This window comes from Antrostomus carolinensis, unplaced genomic scaffold (genome assembly GCF_000700745.2).
Source record: "Antrostomus carolinensis isolate BGI_N321 unplaced genomic scaffold, ASM70074v2 scaffold28490, whole genome shotgun sequence".
Lineage (NCBI taxonomy): Eukaryota > Metazoa > Chordata > Aves > Caprimulgiformes > Caprimulgidae > Antrostomus > Antrostomus carolinensis.
In genome coordinates, this window is record NW_010286911.1 from 6908 (window position 1) to 9540 (window position 2633).

General features: G+C 60.7%; 1 protein-coding gene across 1 annotated transcript in view; it reads right to left on the reverse strand.

Annotated features, from left to right (window-relative positions):
* The window catches only part of LOC104532544 (acetyl-CoA carboxylase 2-like), a gene marked incomplete at its 3' end in the record, with an annotated part of 9823 nt that overhangs the window by 6877 nt on the left and 313 nt on the right, over positions 1-2633 (reverse strand). Inside the window, 7 exon segments of the mRNA XM_029087397.1 lie at positions 2-39; positions 218-328; positions 556-665; positions 991-1089; positions 1543-1624; positions 1792-1901; positions 2189-2327. Coding sequence (XP_028943230.1) covers positions 2-39; positions 218-328; positions 556-665; positions 991-1089; positions 1543-1624; positions 1792-1901; positions 2189-2327 — 689 coding nt within the window.

Below are 2633 nucleotides of genomic sequence, written 5' to 3' on the forward strand. Positions count from 1 at the left end.
CATCAGGAAGACGGGGGACCCAGGCGCCTCCGCCTGCACCTGCGGTGAGGGAGAGGGTTGTGCTCCAGCATCACCCCCCAGAATTCATCCCAGGGCGGAGGCAGGTCCTGCAGTGAGCCCGGGTGGGAAGCAGAAGACAGCCGGTGTGGGAGCAGGACTCTGCCGCGTGGCCCAGGATGGGATGGGGACAGGGATGGGGGTTCCAGGCACCTCTCACCTGCCGGAAACAGGCACCAAATTCCTCTGCTGCCTCCACTTTTCGGATGCCTTTGCCTCCACCACCTTCTGCTGCCTTGATCATCAGTGGGTAGCCAATCTTCTTGGCCACCTAAGGGGGCACAAGGATGGGGGTGATCAAAGTGCTTTGGACCCCAACTCATCACCCCAACAGCCCACCCTGCCCCAACTCTGTGCAGCCCGGAGCAGGATTGCCCCAAGCTGCATCTGTGCAGAGGGAGGAACTGCTGTCATGTGCGCTGGGAGCCCAAAAGGGCTCCAAAGAGAAATAATGGTGGAGGACAAGAGACCAGGAGCAGCCCATGGGCCCAGCTTCACCTCCAGGCCTTCCTCCACGTCCTTGACACAGCCCTGTGCGTAGGTCTCGAGGGGAATGCTGATTGTCTGCTGATGCTTCTGGTCGTCCTCAGACCACTGGGCCACCAGACCTGCAGGCAGGGCCAGGGCTGTGGTCACCACCAGGGCTGTGGTCACCACGGGGGTGGCACAGCCACTGCTGAGGTGGCATGCTGCCTGTGCCCAGGGGAGCTAGGGACCATTTCCCCTGCTTCCACATACCCTATCTCCAAAAACCCCTCTGCCCAAACCAGCAGCCACTTGGCTGCAGTGAGGTCCTCGATACCTGCAGCCACCCTGCAGCCAGCCAGGCCATGGACCCCAGCCCCAGCGTTTGCTTTGGGGGAGAAGGGGAGGCAGGGAGGAGAGAAATGGGGGAGTGGGGAGGGTGCACAGGGTTGGGGAAGAGGCACTTACCGCTCCCACTCCACAGCAGCGTGGGGATCTGGATTGTCTGAGCCACAATGGTGGAGGCAACTTTGTCCCCCAGCGCCCACATGGCATCACTGGGGGGACCTTCAAACAGGAGGGACAGGGTGAGCTGGGCCACCTGGCCAGCCAGCCTGTCCCCATCACACGGATGCTGCAGAGAGCTGCTCCCCACCAAGCCGGCACCATCAGCCCTTCTGCAAAGAGCAGGGGCATGGGAACCCCCCAAACCCACTGCCTGGTTCAAGGTGGAGCTTGATCCTTCTCCAAGGGGAAGCCCGGGCTGTCCCCTGGCTGGGGGGAGGTCTGCCCCTACCTGAGGTTCCTCTGCATATGCTGCATTGGCTTTAGCATTACAGGGAAATCCCAGAAAACAGAAGGATTCCTGGGACAGCTCCAGGAAACCCGCCTGGGGACTGTCACACCGCAGGGTGGACATGCCAGACACAGGGAACGGGCACTGCCCAGTGGTGTGTCCCTGGGGGGTGAGCGAGCACGCCTGCTGCTCCCTGCAGCACAGGGAAGGTGGTGACATCTTACCTAGGAATGCTATCCCATTTTTCTGCAGCAGCTCTGGCAGCTTGGGGTTTTCCGAGGCATGTCCCCAGCCAGCCCACACCGCCTGGCACGAGAGAAGGAGCAGCGTGAGCCATCACCTCCCTGTGCCGCTGTCCTCCCATCGCCCACAGCAGCTTCTCTGCACAGAGGGATGTCACCCCCTTTCCAAGTGTCCCTTTTCCTTATCCACTTCCTCAGCAAAGAGGTGAGAGAACTGCGAGGGGCTGCTACCTGGACTGGGATCCGTTTGGAGATGTCCACGATCAGCTCCACGTTGGCGTAGTTGTTGTTGTTGGTCCCCCCAGGGACGGGCACGTAGTGATCTGCCATTTTAATGTACTCTGCAAGACAGCGCGCGGCAGCGGTGAGAGCCAGTCCCTTCAAGCTGCACCCCACTCTCATGCTGTCCCTGGTACCCCCTCCCCAAATTCTCCATCCTGGGGAGGTTGGAATGAAGGGGAAAATTCTTTACTCCTGGATCTGGCTGCACCAGAGGGAAGTGTGTGACACTGGGACTGTGCAGAGTCCCCCCAGCCCAGGCAGTATCACAGGGAGAAGGAAAGTTGTTCAGTTGTTCAACCCAACCAGGGTGGGGAACATCCATTGCTGGGACACTTTCAGGACTTACCTGCATTAGCCTTGAGGTCCTCAGGGGTGACCATGACCACAAACCGAATGGCACGCTCGTTGCGGAACATCTCGTAGGCCCACCGGCGGATGGAGCGCATGCACTTCACGGCGGCGATGCCGTTGTTGGCAATGAGGACCTGGGGGGACAGGGATGTGGGGCACCAGGATGAAACCTCTCCTTGCTGCTGGGATGTGGGGCTGGGGGTGCGACCCCAAGGGACGGCAGCATGGAGGTGAGGGGTGGGTGCAGGCGGTGGGTGAAGAAGGGCAGCCTGGCTAACACCGGTGCCTTGTAAGAGCCGGTTATACATGCTGGCAGAGCAGGAGGCTCCTTACCCAGCAGGTTTAATGCCAGGCACTGGGGCTAACGAAGGACGGACTTTGGCCTTCGTTTGTGCCAGCAACACAAAGCTGCTGCCAGCAGCCGCCGTGCAAAGGCAGAG